At 41.3% G+C, this 19,530-nt stretch overlaps 1 protein-coding gene across 1 annotated transcript; it reads left to right on the top strand.

The window, feature by feature from the left end:
* The first annotated feature begins 9,572 nt into the window (after nucleotides 1-9,572).
* On the top strand, nucleotides 9,573-17,627 carry LOC140348541 (uncharacterized). The gene is made up of 5 exons (XM_072434477.1): nucleotides 9,573-9,663; nucleotides 14,992-15,330; nucleotides 15,408-15,421; nucleotides 15,527-15,752; nucleotides 17,593-17,627. Exons 1-5 carry the CDS (start codon nucleotides 9,573-9,575, stop codon nucleotides 17,625-17,627), a joined length of 705 nt encoding a protein of 234 aa, XP_072290578.1.
* Nucleotides 17,628-19,530: the final 1,903 nt, after the last annotated feature.

Genomic DNA, 19,530 nt, shown 5'->3' on the forward strand with positions numbered 1-19,530 from the left:
AGAAGTATGACCTTTGTAAGTGCCATATTTTTAAATGTTAAAGGTAAACTACTTTGATATTTTGTCATTTATGTTCTGTAGCTTACTTGAATGTCTTTGACATATAATGACATTCTTCAGGTCCAGACTCAGGCGTGAGCGTGGTGAGTCCAGATCTCTCTGGTCCAGTAGACTCAGGAGACTCTGTGGATCTTCAGTGTTGGGTCCAAACTGAGAATGCTCAGTGTTTTGAGGAGCACATGGTTTGGTGGTTCAGATCTGGACTGGACTCTGGTCCTGGTTTAGTCTACACTCAGAGGAACAGCTCTGGTCAGTGTGACAGGAGCACAGAAGGTCCTGGTCCTCACAAATGTCTCTACACTTTGTCCAAAACCACGAGTGTCTCTGAGGCCGGGACGTACCACTGTGCTGTGGCAGCCTGTGGACTCATTCTCTTTGGAAATGGAACCACAGTCAAAGGTATTTACAGACTTATTAGATTGTGTTGTTTACAGGTCCAAACACGGTTGAATATGTAAATGTACATAATTGTGTTCTTTATAGTTGATTCTGTTTTTCCCTCACAGAGAAATGCAGGTGTGTTTTACATGAGGCTAATCTGGCTCTTATCCTGCTGAGTAGTTTCTTGGGTCTCGTCTGTTTTACTCTCATTTGTTTGACCACAAAGAATCTCAACAAAAAAACTAAACAAGGCCACGATCAACAAAGAACTGAGGTACCAAAAAATATGTTAATATTAATGTTTCTTATTCAATACATTCTTCTTATTATAATGTTGTTCTTACAAAACAGGTGAGGATAAAGCGGTCGGACTGTGAAGCCGCGCTGCATCGGACGATTGAAGCGGCAGAAACAGAATGTGTCTTCACTTATGTCACTTTTGTTCATGTGAAGTAGAATCAAATCTCTCATTCTGAGGCAGTAAACTTAAAGAAGATAAGAATTCTATAGGACACGATTCTTACATGATGGAAATGTGTAAATATGTAACTTTAGTCTGTTTATTAGTTTTAAAATAGGCACAGTCCAGGACCAGCACTTGGCAACAAATCATTTTTTGTATCTATTTGGACGACTGCAGTTTTAATTATATAATATGGTGAAATAAAGCTTAAAATGATTTCAGTAATTTAAATGTATACATGTAATTATAATTGTTGACACTTGTTATTTTCATGTGTATTTTGAACTACTTTTAAAAGGATAATGTGGAATAAAATCAAACAAATCAAAGAGAACAGCATGGAGTCAGTGTGTGGGCCTTTTATTTTACAAAATGTTATTATATTTCACAGAGCAATTGATTTCATTCTAAAGACATTTACATTTCAAAAGTATTGGTAAAAAGTAAATGTTTTGTAAAAAATATCATTATGACTAACATTTGCACAAAAGCAGAATACTTAAAATACTACAACAAAAACAAAGTGTCTATATATTCCGGCCTGTTTCCTTTGAGGCTGGTCTATCTGTGCTGGTCTGCTCTCACAGAGGAGTACACACACTCCTGCTCTGCTCTTCTTTTACTGCTCTGTTTCACTTTTCTAGAGGAGAAATTCAGCGCTGCGCAGTTCACATCTGCACTTGTGCCCTGCAAATATGAAGAGGAAATAAACATGTTATAAAATCTCTATACTACAGCGGCACAATTCTTTGTTCAGCATTATCATCACATACCATATTTTCAGAACGCTGTGGACGAGTGACAGTATCAGGAGAATCTGTAAAATATGCCACACTGTTACAAAACAGTCCCGTCAAACTGTAAGAGGAAATGGTCCACATTTAGAATAAGTCACCTCTGCAGTGTGCACAGACTCTCTTCACACAGAGGACGATGATCACCAGCACACAGCCAGACAACAAGACTGACAGAGCCACAGTCACTGGATCCTGATGCAGATCTGGAGGTGGAAATGAAACTATTTAAAGAAGTGACATGTTATTCACCTGGTAGAAGCTAGAAGAGTGGAGCTCCTTAAAGGTGCCATAACATGCTTTTTTTCACGTTTCGTAGTCTATCCTAAGTGTATAATTGATAATAATAAGGGTTGTGCAACACCCATAACATAATAGTTAAGAAATATCACCCAGACCTTGGACCCCCTCACCAACCCGGAAATGCAGACGGCTTGGTTTGAGATTCGCCCCCACCCTTGCGAAGAGCGATCTGGCTCCCCCGCCCAACCCGTGACGTAGTCTCAGAGCGCGTGTGTGCCCCGCCCAACCCGTGACGTAGTCTCAGAGAGCGCGTGTGTGCCCCGCCCACCCGTGACGTAGTGTGTGCCCCACAGCTGTCTGCTCCGCGCTGCGCCGCGCCAGTGAGTGAGAAACGATAGAACTTCAGATCAACACTACTTTGAGACTAAATAAAGGGGGGATGATGACGCGTGCCTGTGGTTATGACGCGGTCTTGCCCCACCGCCCGTCAGTTTGGAGATTCGAGGAAAGGAGATAGTCTGTAATATAGCTAAAAACTGCGGGAATCAATCAAAAAAAACACTCTGGGTACATATATGAAGCACAAATAGCAATGTCAGAAGGTTAAAAGCTCTGAAAAGTCGATTTTGCATGTTATGGGACCTTTAAAGTGTCGGTTTGTCAGTTTGTATTTGATTGGCTGAAGCTTGTCTACAGTGCAGCGAACTGGTCCAACAGCAGCAGCGGCTGGTCCATTATGGGCGCTGGGGCGCCGCCCCCGTCAATCTGCCAACTACGTCAATTTGTTTTGTGTCTAAAAACAATATAATTTATTCAGAAATATCTTATATTCTTATTAGTGTAAATGTGTAAAATAATAATATATATCCATATATATATCTATAAATAGATATAGATGTATACTTTGCCTGCGGCCTGGCGCAGCCTGCGTCTCTTTCGTACCCGTGGGGCGGTTTGAAAAGCGCCCCAAAGCCCCAAAGAAAAGCAATGGGGATTTTTAGCCAATCAAATCACAATCAAAAGTGACTATGTCACTATGGCTTTTGCCATAGGAAAATAGCGACTGACGGGCGCAATCTGGAGCGCCCTTTTGAACGTAGTAGTTACGCTTTTTACGCTAGAGACACAGACATGTGCGCGCGCCCACGAGGAAGTGCCACACGCCGTGTTTTTCGTGTTTACGTCTTAAAACTGCTTAAAACGACTCAAAACGAGCTGCTCAACTGTTTGCTGGCTTTTGTCGTGTTGAAGTGAAAGCTGCTGATTTCATATCAATCCGAGCCGAGACAGGTGATGTGTCAAACTCTGTTACCATGACTACAAATACACCAGACAACAGCTGTAAATCTAACGTCCCATATAAATCCACCTGTAAACTTAGAAAGGTTCACAGCTGTTAATCAAGCAGAGATAATTTCAGCCATTATGTCCTCTAAAAGCTCAACTTGTGTCCTAGACCCGATTCCAAGCAGACTCCTCAAAGACATTTTCCCCCTAATTATAGACTCTATTCTTGATGTAATAAATACTTCACTCGAAAGTGCTTATGTTCCACAGTCCTTCAAACATGCAGTCATTAAACCTCTTCTGAAAAAGCCTAATCTAGATCCCAACCTATTGATAAACTACAGACCTATTTCAAATCTTCCCTTTGTCTCTAAAATCCTTGAAAAAGTTGTAGTAAAACAGCTTTGTCGCCACCTGCAGGACAATAACTTATTTGAAGTTTTCCAGTCAGGGTTCAGAGCCCACCACAGCACTGAAACTGCACTAGTTAAAGTCACAAATGATTTGTTATTAGCCGCTGACGATGGACTGGTCTCAATCCTGGTTCTGTTGGACCTCAGCGTTTGACACCATCGACCACAACGTTCTACTGCAGAGGTTAGAATGTGATGTAGGTGTTGGAGGAACAGCCCTCAGCTGATTTAAATCCTATTTATCTGATAGGTACCAATTTGTTAATGTAAACAAGAGCTCCTCACCTTGCTCTAAAGTAATTTACGGTGTGCCACAGGGTTCGGTACTCGGTCCAGTTCTGTTTACTCTTGATATGCTGCAGTTAGGCAACATTATCAGAAAGCATGGCATTAACTTCCACTGCTATGCAGACGACACTCAGCTGTATTTATCAATGAAACCTGATCAGAGCGATCAAGTAGACAGACTTAGTGCTTGTGTGAAGGAGATAAAAACCTGGATGACACTTAACTACCTGCTTCTTAACCCTGAAAAAACCGAGGTCATTGTGCTGGTCCTAAGCATCTACGAGACGGTCTATCTGAGCAGATAGTCACACTGGACAATGTCAGTGTAGCCTCCAGTTCTACAGTAAGAAATCTTGGAGTCTTATTTGACCAGGAGCTCTCATTTAAAGCTCATATAAATCAAGCTTGTAAAACAGCCTATTTCCATTTGCGCAACATCGCCAAAATCAGAAGAATCCTGCCTAAAAGCGATGCTGAAAAACTTATCCATGCATTTGTAACGACTAGATTAGACTACTGTAACTCCTGCTCACAGCGTGTCCTAAAAGCTCCATAAAAAGCTTTCAACTGGTTCAAAATGCAGCAGCAAGATTACTAACAGGAACAAAAAGAAGAGAGCACATTACGCCAGTGCTGAAGTCTCTTCACTGGCTCCTGTCCAGTTTAGAATCAAATTCAAAATTCTACTCTTGACCTACAAAGCCATAAATGACATGACCCCATCCTACCTCAAAGATGCTATAGAACCATATCATCCAAACAGAGCTCTTCGCTCTCAGAATGCTGGCCTTCTGGTGGTCCCAAGAGTCTCTAAAAGCACAGTAGGAGGTAGAGCGTTTAGCTACCAAGCTCCTGTGTTATGGAATCAGCTCCCGACCCATGTTAAATATGCTGACACAGTCTCTTCATTTAAGTCCAGGCTTAAAACGTTCCTCTTTGAAATCGCTTATGGTCAGACTAGTTAGGAACAGAAATATAAACACACAGCTTTAGCTACGCTGCCCTAAGAGTAACTATGCTGGGGGAAATATGACAGCTTGAGCACTATCCTCTTCTTCTGACTACTTATGCTATCAAACAATATTTATTTTTTAATTCCACTTGCAAACTGTTCACCGCCTTCTTTTTCTTTCTCTCACTCCTGAGGACCTGTGGAACCAGATGCCCCTCCCCTGGTGAAGTGGTCCCTGCCCTGTGTGGACGGTCCCTCATCTGCCTGAGGAGTGGGTCCAGCTCGACTCAGACGGTCCCTCATCTGCCTGAAGAGTGGGTCCAGCTCGACTCCGACGGTCCCTCATCTGCCTGAAGAGTGGGTCCAGCTCGACTCAGACGGTCCCTCATCTGCCTGAAGAGTGGGTCCAGCTCGACTCCGACGGTCCCTCATCTGCCTGAAGAGTGGGTCCAGCTCGACTCAGACGGTCCCTCATCTGCCTGAAGAGTGGGTCCAGCTCGACTCAGACGGTCCCTCATCTGCCTGAAGAGTGGGTCCAGCTCGACTCCGACGGTCCCTCATCTGCCTGAAAAGTGGGTCCAGCTCGACTCAGACGGTCCCTCATCTGCCTGAAGAGTGGGTCCAGCTCGACTCAGACGGTCCCTCATCTGCCTGAAGAGTGGGTCCAGCTCGACTCCGACGGTCCCTCATCTGCCTGAAGAGTGGGTCCAGCTCGACTCAGACGGTCCCTCATCTGCCTGAAGAGTGGGTCCAGCTCGACTCAGACGGTCCCTCATCTGCCTGAAGAGTGGGTCCAGCTCGACTCCGACGGTCCCTCATCTGCCTGAAGAGTGGGTCCAGCTCGTCCAGCTCGACTCAGACGGTCCCTCATCTGCCTGAAGAGTGGGTCCAGCTCGACTCCGACGGTCCCTCATCTGCCTGAAGAGTGGGTCCAGCTCGACTCCGACGGTCCCTCATCTGCCTGAAGAGTGGGTCCAGCTCGACTCCGACGGTCCCTCATCTGCCTGAAGAGTGGGTCCAGCTCGACTCAGACGGTCCCTCATCTGCCTGAAGAGTGGGTCCAGCTCGACTCCGACGGTCCCTCATCTGCCTGAAGAGTGGGTCCAGCTCGACTCAGACGGTCCCTCAGAGTGGGTCCAGCTCGACTCAGACGGTCCCTCATCTGCCTGAAGAGTGGGTCCAGTTCGCCTCAGTCGGTCCCTCATCTGCCTGAAGAGTGGGTCCATATTCCAGTCTCCCTCGTGTCCGTCTGTCCGTCTGTGAGAGTCGGATCTCTCCTTCACTGGAACTCCTCCAGGTTTCTACGCTTTTTTCCCAAAGAGGTTTTTTTTTGTAGTTTTTCCTGGCCGAGAAAGAGAGTCTAAGGACAGAGGACCCTGGGACATCGTCCCTCGCCACCACAGACATTGTCTGACTTCATCGCCACCACAGACATTGTTGATTCATTTCTCCCTGTGGCCCTCAGAGGCAACTGTTGTTGTGATTTTGGGCCTTACAAAAATAAATTGATTTGATTTGATTTGACCAGAGGAGTGTTTTTTTTAGTTTATTACTTTGCATAAGGCTAACGCTAAGCATTGCTTAACTTCTATTCATAAAAAAATGCTTTTGTTATTAGAAAACCTATGAAAGAATGTTATAAAGGACATGTATTTAAGAACAACTTCCCATACAGCAATAATGGCTGTGATGATTAAATATAAAAATGTAAAATGTTACATATGTAGTTCAAGGTAACTAATGCCACTTAGAAGCTGTTTTATGAAACAGGCAAAAGCAATTGACTGTGTTTTTATTTCCTCTTCATGTAGTAATGTCTACTATGCACTATATACAGGGGAGTCAAACTCATTTTGGGCCGTGGGCCGACCATAACGTAAAACAAAAAACAATAAAAAATACAAGAAATAAACAGCTTTATATAGCCTACGCTGTTTTTGAAGCAATTACTGGATCGATTAAAAGAAATTACAAAACGTTTGTTCTCACAAACTGTATTTAGAAAAACAAGTGTAATTTCAACAATACTGTGCTTCAGTTTATGTGCATTACAACTTCAGAGTTGATCTACAGTTCTTCACAGAGATAAACATTTGACTTTATAACAAAATAAACTTCTCAAGATCTAAAAAAACTTTTAAATGTACTAACTAACATTTCCATGTCTGTGTAGTTATCTGTACACCTGAACTGACACACAACTAAACTTCTGCTCAAAAGTGCTTGAAGTGCAGCAGAGCCCCGTGGGGGAGGGGCGGCCACCGGCGGCATTGTGGGACGCGTAGTTTTAGCGATAAAAACGATTACGGATGTAACTACGGTTCTATGAAACGATTTAAAAAATAATAATAATAATTAAATATGAATTTGAAATGTTCGGCGGGCCGGATTAAAACGTCTGGCGGGCCGGATTTGGCCCGCGGGCCAGAGTTTGACACCTATGCTTTATAGAAAGTTATTTGTGTTTTTCAACACATGCAGGATTTTAAGTTTGTCCTTATCGCTCACAAACCCTTTATATTCACATACTTTCATGTTTTAATGTATAATTAATATTCCACCTTTAATTCCAATAATAGTTTATACATTTATTTATTGATTTAAAGTTTATCATGGTTTCTGTGTGTCGTCCATATCTCATTGTAGTCTTTACCCACATTGTAGTTTTAATGCTTGGTGAGACTTCCCTTGGTGTGGGGCCATGACAGTGGAGCTTCACCCTGAGTTTGGGGGACAATGACCACACAGGAGCCTCTATCATGAGAATAACCTCACCACGGCACTGAGAGCATGGAGAAGGAAGGGACAACCAGAGAACACAACCAGGAAGTGCTTGGGGGCAAGAGGGAAATATGTCTGTTTATCGGAGAACTCTGCATGTGCATATTGTATTTGAAATTGTAAACTCACAGCAGTGTGAGGGTCAAATTCCCCAACATTTCCAGGGCTGGACTCCTTTTCAAATGGGGTCATGGTTCAGGATACATCCCAAAATACTCTAAACTGCCCCATGTTGAAGACGTGACACCATTCTTTGTCCCTTATGTAACCAGTCCATATATTATTGTATTATAATTACACAAAATCATTATTATTCTTTATTTTAATGATTGTGTTTAATATAACTGGTACTTGATTTACTGTGCTGTATTGGTCCTCCAGTCCCTACTTCTTCTTCGTGTGTTCCCCTTGTGGCACTGGTATAAGTTTGGGGGCCGTGACTTCCTCTTCCCTTTTGATAATTCCGTGTGGGGAAGAGGTCAGTCGTCCCTCGTGTTTTATGTGTTATATATTGATTGATTGTTGTCATCTCCTTTGTAGTTTGGGCTGGATCTGCAGTGCAATGGCTCATGTTCATTTTCACTGTTTTCATGTTTTCATTAAATGAAACACAGAAATCACCTCAGAGCAACATGGATTTGAATATTGAGTCGTTGTATGAAGTGTGGATGTTCTCCCTGTGCCTGGATGGGTTTCTTCCATCGTCCAAAATGTTTCCTTTTGTTTAGTTTGGACAGAGTTGGGCTAAACTCTGAGACGTTCCAATGACTAAAATGATAAAACATATGGATAATTTTCCTGCTACAGACGCTCAGAACATTGGAGTATTCTCCAAACAAGCAAAGTATGAATTAAAATGTGTGAATGATGTAATTTAATGTGAAATGTTGTTGTTGTTATTTCCCTGGTGGTGAAGCGAAGTATCACGGACCAATCAGATTGTTCTGAAGTGCTCCTCCCACTTATATCATTATAATAAGCCACCATTTTATAAAGCGCTGACAGAAGATTGTTCTATTCAGTGGGTCAAAATGATCTTGTTCCATCTGCTATGTGCACTGCCATTCCTCACACTGGCACGTAAGTATTTACAACACTTTTATGTACGCAAATAATCTAAAAAGTAATTTCATTCTTACTTTGTTTTCTATTTATTAACAAATATTCTGATGTAAACTTTGTTTCTATGATGGAAATAATAGAAACTGTTCTAAGAATTATTCTCTTTGTTTTGCAGGATGTGCCAGTGATTCTGTGTTTGAGGCAAAGACTTTCAATGTTGGAGAAACAGTGACTCTAAAATGTCCTCGTGATTCTTCTGACAGCAGCAGCACAACTTTGTACTGGATCAGACTCTCTGGAAATGTGCCTGAGTCTTTAGGAGGAACTCCGTCATATCATGATAATACAACATATGGAGCTCCACATTCTTCCATTAAAACTAAACAAGAACCTGGATCTTTTGTACTGAGTCTTGATGCAGCACAGCCGAGTGACACTGGGTTTTACTACTGTGTGAAAGTACAACTACTGTTCAGAAGTATGACCTTTGTAAGTGCCATATTTTTAAACGTTAAAGGTAAACTACTTTGATATTTTGTCATTTATGTTCTGTAGCTTACTTGAATGTCTTTGACATATAATGACATTCTTCAGGTCCAGACTCAGGCGTGAGCGTGGTGAGTCCAGATCTCTCTGGTCCAGTAGACTCAGGAGACTCTGTGGATCTTCAGTGTTGGGTCCAAACTGAGAATGCTCAGTGTTTTGAGGAGCACATGGTTTGGTGGTTCAGATCTGGACTGGACTCTGGTCCTGGTTTAGTCTACACTCAGAGGAACAGCTCTGGTCAGTGTGACAGGAGCACAGAAGGTCCTGGTCCTCACAAATGTCTCTACACTTTGTCCAAAACCATGAGTGTCTCTGAGGCCGGGACGTACCACTGTGCTGTGGCAGCCTGTGGACTCATTCTCTTTGGAAATGGAACCACAGTCAATGATACAGGTATTTACAGACTTATTAGATTGTGTTGTTTACAGGTCCAAACACGGTTGAATATGTAAATGTACATAATTGTGTTCTTTATAGTTGATTCTGTTTTTCCCTCACAGAGAAATGCAGGTGTGTTTTACATGAGGCTAATCTGGCTCTTATCCTGCTGAGTAGTTTCTTGGGTCTCGTCTGTTTTACTCTCATTTGTTTGACCACAAAGAATCTCAACAAAAAAACTAAACAGGGCCACGATCAACAAAGAACAGAGGTACCAAAAAATATGTGAATATTAATGTTTCTTATTCAATACTTTCTTCTTATTATAATGTTGTTCTTACAAAACAGGTGAGGATAAAGCGGTCGGACTGTGAAGCCGCGCTGCATCGGACGATTGAAGCGGCAGAAACAGAATGTGTCTTCACTTATGTCACTTTTGTTCATGTGAAGTAGAATCAAATCTCTCATTCTGAGGCAGTAAACTTAAAGAAGATAAGAATTCTATAGGACACGATTCTTACATGATGGAAATGTGTAAATATGTAACTTTAGTCTGTTTATTAGTTTTAAAATAGGCACAGTCCAGGACCAGCACTTGGCAACAAATCATTTTTTGTATTTATTTGGACGACTGCAGGTTTAATTATATAATATGGTGGAATAAAGCTTAAAATGATTTCAGTAATTTAAATGTATACATGTAATCATAATTGTTGACACTTGTTAATTTCATGTGTATTTTGAACTACTTTTAAAAGGATAATGTGGAATAAAATCAAACAAATCAAAGAGAACAGCATGGAGTCAGTGTGTGGGCCTTTTATTTTACAAAATGTTATTATGTTTCACAGAGCAATTGATTTCATTCTAAAGACATTTACATTTCAAAAGTATTGGTAAAAAGTAAATGTTTTGTAAAAAATATCATTATGACTAACATTTGCACAAAAGCAGAATACTTAAAATACTACAACAAAAACAAAGTGTCTATATATTCCGGCCTGTTTCCTTTGAGGCTGGTCTATCTGTGCTGGTCTGCTCTCACAGAGGAGTACACACACTCCTGCTCTGCTCTTCTTTTACTGCTCTGTTTCACTTTTCTAGAGGAGAAATTCAGCGCTGCGCAGTTCACATCTGCACTTGTGCCCTGCAAATATGAAGAGGAAATAAACATGTTATAAAATCTCTATACTACAGCGGCACAATTCTTTGTTCAGCATTATCATCACATACCATATTTTCAGAACGCTGTGGACGAGTGACAGTATCAGGAGAATCTGTAAAATATGCCACACTATTACAAAACAGTCACATTAAACTGTAAGAGGAAATGGTCCACATTTAGAATAAGTCACCTCTGCAGTGTGCACAGACTCTCTTCACACAGAGGACGATGATCACCAGCACACAGCCAGACAACAAGACTGACAGAGCCACAGTCACTGGATCCTGATGCAGAACTGGAGGTGGAAATGAAACTATATTTAAAGAAGTGACATGTTATTCACCTGGTAGAAGCTAGAAGAGTGGAGCTCCTTAAAGGTGCCATAACATGCTTTTTTTCACGTTTCGTAGTCTATCCTAAGTGTATAATTGATAATAATAAGGGTTGTGCAACACCCATAACATAATAGTTAAGAAATATCACCCAGACCTTGGACCCCCTCACCAACCCGGAAATGCAGACGGCTTGGTTTGAGATTCGCCCCCACCCTTGCGAAGAGCGATCTGGCTCCCCCGCCCAACCCGTGACGTAGTCTCAGAGCGCGTGTGTGCCCCGCCCAACCCGTGACGTAGTCTCAGAGCGCGTGTGTGCCCCGCCCACCCGTGACGTAGTGTGTGCCCCACAGCTGTCTGCTCCGCGCTGCGCCGCGCCAGTGAATGAGAAACAATAGAACTTCAGATCAACACTACTTTGAGACTAAATAAAGGGGGGATGATGACGCGTGCCTGTGGTTATGACGCGGTCTTGCCCCACCGCCCGTCAGTTTGGAGATTCGAGGAAAGGAGATAGTCTGTAATATAGCTAAAAACTGCGGGAATCAATCAAAAAAAACACTCTGGGTACATATATGAAGCACAAATAGCAATGTAAGAAGGTTAAAAGCTCTGAAAAGTCGATTTTGCATGTTATGGGACCTTTAAAGTGTCGGTTTGTCAGTTTGTATTTGATTGGCTGAAGCTTGTCTACAGTGCAGCGAACTGGTCCAACAGCAGCAGCGGCTGGTCCATTATGGGCGCTGGGGCGCCGCCCCCGTCGATCTGCCAACTACGTCAATTTGTTTTGTGTCTAAAAACAATATAATTTATTCAGAAATATCTTATATTCTTATTAGTGTAAATGTGTAAAATAATAATATATATATCTATAAATAGATATAGATGTATACTTTGTCTGCGGCCTGGCGCAGCCTGCGTCTCTTTCGTAGCCGTGGGGCGGTTTGAAAAGCGCCCCAAAGCCCCATAGAAAAGCAATGGGGATTTTTAGCCAAAAAAATTTTTGATTGTGATTTTATCAAATCACAATCAAAAGTGACTATGTCACTATGGCTTTTGCCATAGGAAAATAGCGACTGACGGGCGCAATCTGGAGCGCCCTTTTGAACGTAGTAGTTACGCTTTTTACGCTAGAGACACAGACATGTGCGCGCGCCTACGAGGAAGTGCCACACGCCGTGTTTTTCGTGTTTACGTCTTAAAACTGCTTAAAACGACTCAAAACGAGCTGCTCAACTGTTTGCTGGCTTTTGTCGTGTTGAAGTGAAAGCTGCTGATTTCATATCAATCCGAGCCGAGACAGGTGATGTGTCAAACTCTGTTACCATGACTACAAACACACCAGAGGAGTGTTTTTTTAGTTTATTACTTTGCATAAGGCTAATGCTATTGCTTAACTTCTATTCATAAAAATATGCTTTTGTTATTAGAAAACCTATGAAAGAATGTTATAAATGACATGTATTTAAGAACAACTTCCCATACAGCAATAATGGCTGTGATGATTAAATATAAAAATGTAAAATGTTACACATGTAGTTCAAGGTAACTAATGCCACTTAGAAGCTGTTTTATGAAACAGGCAAAAGCAATTGACTGTGTTTTTATTTCTTCTTCATGTAGTAATGTCTACTATGCACTATATACAGGGGAGTCAAACTCATTTTGGGCCGTGGGCTGAACATAACGTAAGACATAAAACTATTAAAAATATAAGAAATAAACAGCTTTTTATATAAATATATATATATATATACGCTGTTTTTGAAGAAATTACTGGATCGATTAAAAAAAATTACAAAACGTTTGTTCTCACAAACTGTATTTAGAAAAACAAGTGGAATTTCACCAATACTGTGCTTCAGTTTATGTGCATTACAACTTCAGAGTTGATCTACAGTTCTACACAGAGATAAACATTTGACTTTATAACAAAATAAACTTCTCAAGATCTAAAAAAAACTTTTAAATGTACTAACTAACATTTCCATGTCTGTGTAGTTATCTGTACACCTGAACTGACACACAACTAAACTTCTGCTCAAAAGTGCTTGAAGTGCAGCAGAGCCCCGTGGGGGAGGGGCGGCCACCGGCGGCATTGTGGGACGCGTAGTCTTAGCGTTAAAAACGATTACGGATGTAACTACGGTTCTTTGAAACGATTTAAAAAATATAAATAATAATTAAATATGAATTTGAAATGTTCGGCGGGCCGGATTAAAACGTCTGGCGGGCCGGATTTGGCCCGCGGGCCAGAGTTTGACACCTATGCTTTATAGAAAGTTATTTGCGTTTTTCAACACATGCAGGATTTTAAGTTTGTCCTTATCGCTCACAAACCCTTTATATTCACATACTTTCATGTTTTAATGTATAATTAATATTCCACCTTTAATTCCAATAATAGTTTATACATTTATTTATTGATTTAAAGTTTATCATGGTTTCTGTGTGTCGTCCATATCTCATTGTAGTCTTTACCCACATTGTAGTTTTAATGCTTGGTGAGACTTCCCTTGGTGTGGGGCCATGACAGTGGAGCTTCACCCTGAGTTTGGGGGACAATGACCACACAGGAGCCTCTATCATGAGAATAACCTCACCACGGCACTGAGAGCATGGAGAAGGAAGGGACAACCAGAGAACACAACCAGGAAGTGCTTGGGGGCAAGAGGGAAATATGTCTGTTTATCGGAGAACTCTGCATGTGCATATTGTATTTGAAATTGTAAACTCACAGCAGTGTGAGGGTCAAATTCCCCAACATTTCCAGGGCTGGACTCCTTTTCAAATGGGGTCATGGTTCAGGATACATCCCAAAATACTCTAAACTGCCCCATGTTGAAGACGTGACACCATTCTTTGTCCCTTATGTAACCAGTCCATATATTATTGTATTATAATTACACAAAATCATTATTATTCTTTATTTTAATGATTGTGTTTAATATAACTGGTACTTGATTTACTGTGCTGTATTGGTCCTCCAGTCCCTACTTCTTCTTCGTGTGTTCCCCTTGTGGCACTGGTATAAGTTTGGGGGCCGTGACTTCCTCTTCCCTTTTGATAATTCCGTGTGGGGAAGAGGTCAGTCGTCCCTCGTGTTTTATGTGTTATATATTGATTGATTGTTGTCATCTCCTTTGTAGTTTGGGCTGGATCTGCAGTGCAATGGCTCATGTTCATTTTCACTGTTTTCATGTTTTCATTAAATGAAACACAGAAATCACCTCAGAGCAACATGGATTTGAATATTGAGTCGTTGTATGAAGTGTGGATGTTCTCCCTGTGCCTGGATGGGTTTCTTCCATCGTCCAAAATGTTTCCTTTTGTTTAGTTTGGACAGAGTTGGGCTAAACTCTGAGACGTTCCAATGACTAAAATGATAAAACATATGGATAATTTTCCTGCTACAGACGCTCAGAACATTGGAGTATTCTCCAAACAAGCAAAGTATGAATTAAAATGTGTGAATCATGTAATTTAATGTGAAATGTTGTTGTTGTTATTTCCCTGGTGGTGAAGCGAAGTATCACGGACCAATCAGATTGTTCTGAAGTGCTCCTCCCACTTATATCATTATAATAAGGCAACATTTTATAAAGCGCTGACAGAAGATTGTTCTATTCAGTGGGTCAAAATGATCTTGTTCCATCTGCTATGTGCACTGCCATTCCTCACACTGGCACGTAAGTATTTACAACACTTTTATGTACGCAAATAATCTAAAAAGTTATTTCATTCTTACTTTGTTTTCTATTTATTAACAAATAGTCTGATGTAAACTTTGTTTCTATGATGGAAATAATAGAAACTGTTCTAAGAATTATTCTCTTTGTTTTGCAGGATGTGCCAGTGATTCTGTGTTTGAGGCAAAGACTTTCAATGTTGGAGAAACAGTGACTCTAAAATGTCCTCGTGATTCTTCTGACAGCAGCAGCACAACTTTGTACTGGATCAGACTCTCTGGAAATGTGCCTGAGTCTTTAGGAGGAACTCCGTCATTTGATGATAAAACATATGGATCTCCACATTCTTCCATTAAAACTAAACAAGAACCTGGATCTTTTGTACTGAGTCTTGATGCAGCACAGCCGAGTGACACTGGGTTTTACTACTGTGTGAAAGTACAACTACTGTTAAAAAATATGACCTTTGTGAGTGTCACATTTTTAAACGTTAAAGGTAAACTACTTTGATATTTTGTCATTTATGTTCTGTAGCTTACTTGAATGTCTTTGACATATAATGACATTCTTCAGGTCCAGACTCAGGCGTGAGCGTGGTGAGTCCAGATCTCTCTGGTCCAGTAGACTCAGGAGACTCTGTGGATCTTCAGTGTTGGGTCCAAACTGAGAATGCTCAGTGTTTTGAGGAGCACATGGTTTGGTGGTTCAGATCTGGACTGGACTCTGGTCCTGGTTTAGTCTACACTCAGAGGAACAGCTCTGGTCAGTGTGACAGGAGCACAGAAGGTCCTGGTCCTCACAAATGTCTCTACACTTTGTCCAAAACCATGAGTGTCTCTGAGGCCGGGACGTACCACTGTGCTGTGGCAGCCTGTGGACTCATTCTCTTTGGAAATGGAACCACAGTCAATGTTACAGGTATTTACAGACTTATTAGATTGTGTTGTTTACAGGTCCAAACACGGTTGAATATGTAAATGTACATAATTGTGTTCTTTATAGTTGATTCTGTTTTTCCCTCACAGAGAAATGCAGGTGTGTTTTACATGAGGCTAATCTGGCTCTTATCCTGCTGAGTAGTTTCTTGGGTCTCGTCTGTTTTACTCTCATTTGTTTGACCACAAAGAATCTCAACAAAAAAACGAAACAAGGCCACGATCAACAAAGAACTGAGGTACCAAAAAATATGTTAATATTAATGTTTCTTATTCAATACATTCTTCTTATTATAATGTTGTTCTTACAAAACAGGTGAGGATAAAGCGGTCGGACTGTGAAGCCGCGCTGCATCGGACGATTGAAGCGGCAGAAACAGAATGTGTCTTCACTTATGTCACTTTTGTTCATGTGAAGTAGAATCAAATCTCTCATTCTGAGGCAGTAAACTTAAAGAAGATAAGAATTCTATAGGACACGATTCTTACATGATGGAAATGTGTAAATATGTAACTTTAGTCTGTTTATTAGTTTTAAAATAGGCACAGTCCAGGACCAGCACTTGGCAACAAATCATTTTTTGTATTTATTTGGACGACTGCAGGTTTAATTATATAATATGGTGGAATAAAGCTTAAAATGATTTCAGTAATTTAAATGTATACATGTAATCATAATTGTTGACACTTGTTAATTTCATGTGTATTTTGAACTACTTTTAAAAGGATAATGTGGAATAAAATCAAACAAATCAAAGAGAACAGCATGGAGTCAGTGTGTGGGGCCTTTTATTTTACAAAATGTTATTATATTTCACAGAGCAATTGATTTCATTCTAAAGACATTTACATTTCAAAAGTATTGGTAAAAAGTAAATGTTTTGTAAAAAATATCATTATGACTAACATTTGCACAAAAGCAGAATACTTAAAATACTACAACAAAAACAAAGTGTCTATATATTCCGGCCTGTTTCCTTTGAGGCTGGTCTATCTGTGCTGGTCTGCTCTCACAGAGGAGTACACACACTCCTGCTCTGCTCTTCTTTTACTGCTCTGTTTCACTTTTCTAGAGGAGAAATTCAGCGCTGCGTAGTTCACATCTGCACTTGTGCCCTGCAAATATGAAGAGGAAATAAACATGTTATAAAATCTCTATACTACAGCGGCACAATTCTTTGTTCAGCATTATCATCACATACCATATTTTCAGAACGCTGTGGACGAGTGACAGTATCAGGAGAATCTGTAAAATATGCCACACTGTTACAAAACAGTCCCGTCAAACTGTAAGAGGAAATGGTCCACATTTAGAATAAGTCACATCTGCAGTGTGCACAGACTCTCTTCACACAGAGGACGATGATCACCAGCACACAGCCAGACAACAAGACTGACAGAGCCACAGTCACTGGATCCTGATGCAGATCTGGAGGTGGAAATGAAACTATATTTAAAGAAGTGACATGTTATTCACCTGGTAGAAGCTAGAAGAGTGGAGCTCCTTAAAGGTGCCATAACATGCTTTTTTTCACGTTTCGTAGTCTATCCTAAGTGTATAATTGATAATAATAAGGGTTGTGCAACACCCTTAACATAATAGTTAAGAAATATCACCCAGACCTTGGACCCCCTCACCAACCCGGAAATGCAGACGGCTTGGTTTGAGATTCGCCCCCACCCTTGCGAAGAGCGATCTGGCTCCCCCGCCCAACCCGTGACGTAGTCTCAGAGAGCGCGTGTGTGCCCCGCCCAACCCGTGACGTAGTCTCAGAGAGCGCGTGTGTGCCCCGCCCACCCGTGACGTAGTGTGTGCCCCACAGCTGTCTGCTCCGTGCTGCGCCGCGCCAGTGAGTGAGAAACAATAGAACTTCAGATCAACACTACTTTGAGACTAAATAAAGGGGGGATGATGACGCGTGCCTGTGGTTATGACGCGGTCTTGCCCCACCGCCCGTCAGTTTGGAGATTCGAGGAAAGGAGATAGTCTGTAATATAGCTAAAAACTGCGGGAATCAATCAAAAAAAACACTCTGGGTACATATATGAAGCACAAATAGCAATGTAAGAAGGTTGAAAGCTCTGAAAAGTCGATTTTGCATGTTATGGGACCTTTAAAGTGTCGGTTTGTCAGTTTGTATTTGATTGGCTGAAGCTTGTCTACAGTGCAGCGAACTGGTCCAACAGCAGCAGCGGCTGGTCCATTATGGGCGCTGAGGCGCCGCCCCCGTCAATCTGCCAACTACGTCAATTTTTTTTGTGTCTAAAAACAATATCATTTATTCAGAAATATCTTATATTCTTATTAGTGTAAATGTGTAAAATAATAATATATATCCATATATATATCTATAAATAGATATAGATGTATACTTTGTCTGCGGCCTGGCGCAGCCTGCGTCTCTTTCGTAGCCGTGGGGCGGTTTGAAAAGCGCCCCAAAGCCCCATAGAAAAGCAATGGGGATTTTTAGCCAAAAAAATTTTTGATTGTGATTTTATCAAATCACAATCAAAAGTTACTATGTCACTATGGCTTTTGCCATAGGAAAATAGCGACTGACGGGCGCAATCTGGAGCGCCCTTTTGAACGTAGTAGTTACGCTTTTTACGCTAGAGACACAGACATGTGCGCGCGCCTACGAGGAAGTGCCACACGCCGTGTTTTTCGTGTTTACGTCTTAAAACTGCTTAAAACGACTCAAAATGAGCTGCTCAACTGTTTGCTGGCTTTTGTCGTGTTGAAGTGAAAGCTGCTGATTTCATATCAATCCGAGCCGAGACAGGTGATGTGTCAAACTCTGTTACCATGACTACAAATACACCAGACAACAGCTGTAAATCTAACGTCCCATATAAATCCACCTGTAAACTTAGAAAGGTTCACAGCTGTTAATCAAGCAGAGATAACTTCAGCCATTATGTCCTCTAAAAGCTCAACTTGTGTCCTAGACCCGATTCCAAGCAGACTCCTCAAAGACATTTTCCCCCTAATTATAGACTCTATTCTTAATGTAATAAATACTTCACTCGAAAGTGCTTATGTTCCACAGTCCTTCAAACATGCAGTCATTAAACCTCTTCTGAAAAAGCCTAATCTAGATCCCAACCTATTGATAAACTACAGACCTATTTCAAATCTTCCCTTTGTCTCTAAAATCCTTGAAAAAGTTGTAGTAAAACAGCTTTTTCGCCACCTGCAGGACAATAACTTATTTGAAGTTTTCCAGTCAGGGTTCAGAGCCCACCACAGCAGGGTTCAGAGCCCACCACAGCACTGAAACTGCACTAGTTAAAGTCACAAATGATTTGTTATTAGCCGCTGACGATGGACTGGTCTCAATCCTGGTCCTGTTGGACCTCAGCGTTTGACACCATTGACCACAACATTCTACTGCAGAGGTTAGAATGTGATGTAGGTGTTGGAGGAACAGCCCTCAGCTGATTTAAATCCTATTTATCTGATAGGTACCAATTTCTTAATGTAAACCAGAGCTCCTCACCTTGCTCTAAAGTAATTTACGGTGTGCCACAGGGTTCGGTACTCGGTCCAATTCTGTTTACTCTTTATATGCTGCAGTTAGGTCACATGATCAGAAAGCATGGCATTAACTTCCACTGCTATGCAGACGACACTCAGCTGTATTTATCAATGAAACCTGATCAGAGCGATCAAGTAGACAGACTTAGTGCTTGTGTGAAGGAGATAAAAACCTGGATGACACTTAACTACCTGCTTCTTAACCCTGAAAAAACCGAGGTCA

Source organism: Eucyclogobius newberryi, unplaced genomic scaffold, assembly GCF_026437365.1.
Source record: "Eucyclogobius newberryi isolate DKJ021-1_F unplaced genomic scaffold, fEucNew1.0.hap1 SCAF_11, whole genome shotgun sequence".
Taxonomy (NCBI): Eukaryota; Metazoa; Chordata; class Actinopteri; order Gobiiformes; family Gobiidae; genus Eucyclogobius; species Eucyclogobius newberryi.